Source organism: Cynara cardunculus (genome assembly GCF_001531365.2).
Source record: "Cynara cardunculus var. scolymus isolate 2C chromosome LG 2, CcrdV1, whole genome shotgun sequence".
NCBI classification, from domain to species: Eukaryota; Viridiplantae; Streptophyta; class Magnoliopsida; order Asterales; family Asteraceae; genus Cynara; species Cynara cardunculus.
The window spans coordinates 56157858-56161151 of record NC_037529.1 but is presented as its reverse complement, the minus strand read 5'-3'; the positions used below and the strand labels follow the sequence as shown (position 1 = coordinate 56161151).

The 3294-nt window shown below is 34.2% G+C and overlaps 1 protein-coding gene across 1 annotated transcript; it reads left to right on the top strand.

Moving 5' to 3' along the window:
* The first annotated feature begins 216 nt into the window (after window positions 1–216).
* LOC112506188 lies at window positions 217–1112 on the top strand. Its single transcript, XM_025110206.1, has 3 exons — window positions 217–412; window positions 572–621; window positions 756–1112. The coding sequence occupies exons 1-3, from the start codon at window positions 217–219 to the stop codon at window positions 1110–1112; spliced, it is 603 nt and encodes a 200-aa protein (XP_024965974.1).
* Window positions 1113–3294: the final 2182 nt, after the last annotated feature.

The window sequence follows — 3294 nt, the reverse complement described above, 5'->3', positions numbered from 1 at the left end:
GACAGGCAACGCAAGATAGGTGAAGCGTGTTTGATGAAAGACTACTTTTTGGACTATCCGACATATGATGACGTTACTTTCCATAGAAGATTTTGAATTAGATATTTATTTCGTCGTATAGTAGATGCTGTGACTGCTAATGACGATTCTTTTCAACAAAGACTTGATGCCATAGGTAGACAAAGTCTTTCAGCATTACATAAATGTACTGGAGCCATGAGGGTGTTGGTGTATGGGACATCAGTCGACGCAGTTGGCGAATATTTGAAAATGAGTGGTGCCACAATAAGGGATTCTCTCATGAATTTTGTAGATGGTGTCATCTCATGTTTTGGTGAAGAGTACCTCCGAAATCCTAACAAAGATGATTTAACAAGACTACTCCATGTTGAAGGTCAACGTGGATTCCCGGGTATGATAGGTAGTATTTGACTGTATGCATTGGGAATGAAAAAGTTGTCCGAGCGTATGGCTGGACAATATGCCAGAAGAAGTGGAAAATCAACAATAATTTTAGAAGTAGTTGCAACATATGATTTATGGATATGATACACTTTCTTTGGAACATCAGGTTCGTTAAATGATATTATTGAACTCCATCGATCTCCTGTTTTTGATGATGTATTGACAGGTCGAGCACAATAAGTTAGTCATATCGTGAATGGTTGCTAAAACAATCAGGCATATTATCTCACAAATAACATATATCCTTCATGGGCTACATTTGTCAAGTCAATTACGTTTCCACTATGCAGAAACACAAGTTGTTCGCTCAATATCAAGAGTCTTGCAGAAAAGATGTTGAACGAGCATTTGGAGTTCTACAAGCTCGTTTTGCATTTATTCGACACCCATGTCTTGTTTGGGATAAAGATAATATGAGACGAATTATGATTGCTTGTATCATCTTGCATAATATGATAGTTGAAGACGAACAAGACGCATACCTCCATTATTATGATTTTACTAAATTTCTTAACGATAAGCCCACAAATCGACAACCCGAAAGTTATACAAAAGATGATGCCCAACCATTTACATTCTCTACTGAACGAATTGGAAATCTAGCCACTTATATGGCTAATAGGGAAGCACATAATTCTCTAAAATGATTTTATTGAGCATATATGGCAGAAAGTTCGGCACTGATAATTAATTATGTCTTTTAGATATGTAATTCTGTACTTTCTTTTGTAACTTTTTTTAAATTATAATTATGTTTTAAACTCTCGTTTTGCATTTAATCTGTTTTTTTATATTCAAGAATAATAAATAAAAAAAATATTTTAGATATAATAAAATACCAATATATACATATTTTAAAAATGTTAGAGATTGGATTGGATCACTAATAAACCATAAAAAATGTAAGATTGGACTGAGATTGGAAATTCGGTAGGTGAAAGAGATAGAAATTAATTTTTTTAATAGAGATTAGGTTGGATTTGATCGTGGTTAAAGATAGTCTAAGAAGATCAATGTGCTAAAAAGATCGTTGAAGTAGCCGTCTTGGTAAGCGCTTGTATCTCACGTCATGTTAAGCATGTGGCATGTCACGACCTAATGCATGGTTTTTGTAACGTAATATTTGATTTTTCTTACTTTTTTGATTTCTTATTTGTTAGTTTCTAATGCATAACCTAATTTAAATTAATTAATATCATTGACTCATTGAGTAATGGTAGAAAATATATGTTTATATGTTTAATATTATATATGATATAAAGATTTGTCGTAATAAGTGACGCTTTGAAAAGGGTCATAGCCTTGCCATGACTCCTAAGGCTTGAGGCTTGACCTCGTCGCCACGTCATACCTTACGCCATTTAGAACATTGAGGAAAATTATTGGTAAGGTTATTGGTGATGGCATGGTTCTAAATAACTCGTTATGACGTCAAGGCTTGGGTTTGCCACCATGTTAACCTCTATGGCTCTACTCTAAGGCTTGACTTGCATTATAGCGTGTTATGGCCTGTTACGACATATTATGACGTGTTATTTGTAAGGTATGGGATTACTTTAATATTTAACTTGAGGGATAAATGATAATTATGTACGTGATCTAGGACTTAAATAAACATAAAAAGACAACTTAAAAACTAAAACCTAAAATATTTAAATACTTACTCGCATTCCCATACATGAAAGGTTGAACACGAATTCTTTGAAAATAGAAGAAAGTAGTGAGTCGAGATTTAATCTCAATTTTACACTTTTAATATCATTTTTTATAAGCTCTATATATTCAATATTAATGGTTTTTCTTTCTTTTTTTAGTTTTTTACTTAATATGAATTTAATTTGCTTAACAATATTATTCAAAACACTAATGCATACAAGTGTGTGTGTGTGTGTGTATGCATGTCGCATTAGGACACGCCTTGAAAAACGTTGTGACCTCGCCTTAACTCGTAAGACTTGACACTTAACCTTGTCACCACGTCACACCTCACGTCATTTAGAAGTTTGGGTGATGCCTAGAATGCTTTCATTAAACGTAGATTTATTCTTGATAGTGTTATGGCAGGCAATGAAGTGGTTGACTTCATCAAAAAGTCCAAAAATAAAGTTTTAGTTGTTAAAACTGATATCGAAAAAGCCTTTGATAGCCTAAATTGGAAGCTTAATGCTTGAAATGGTGCAACCAGATAAAAGAACTCCCCTCCATCTCTTTACTCATCAATGGCTCACCTACAAAAGAATTCCATATGTCGAGGGGTGTTAGGCAAGGGGATTCGCGGATTCGCTATCCCCCATTTCTCTTCATAATTGCAGCGAAAGGGATAAATATAGCTATGAAAGAGGCGGCATCAAAATGAAAATTTAATGGTGTAAAAGTCGTGAAGGACGAAATTGGGTTATATCACCTCCAATTACAGATGATACCATCTTCTTGGTGAATGGTCGAAAAGAAACGGCCGAAATCTCATGGGTATTCTTCACTGCTTTCAAATGATTCCGACTTCAAGGTAAACCTAATAAAAAATAAGTTATTTGGAGTGGGATGGCCACTTGGATGGGCTGTAAAGCGGGCTCATTGTTATTCAGTTACATGGGCTTATAGATATGAGACTGTAACACCCCCAGATCTCACATTGCATATAATACATATTTCATTCATAGAATACATATTCAAGCCCACAAAGGTCCATAATACAAGAGTCTACAATACAAAATACACAACTCAAAAATTCCAAAATACATGCTCTTGTATTCATAACATCTATTCTTCAAAACACATCCAAAAATGATCTTCATAAAGCTAAGCACATAGGGAAATAATTCACATTTT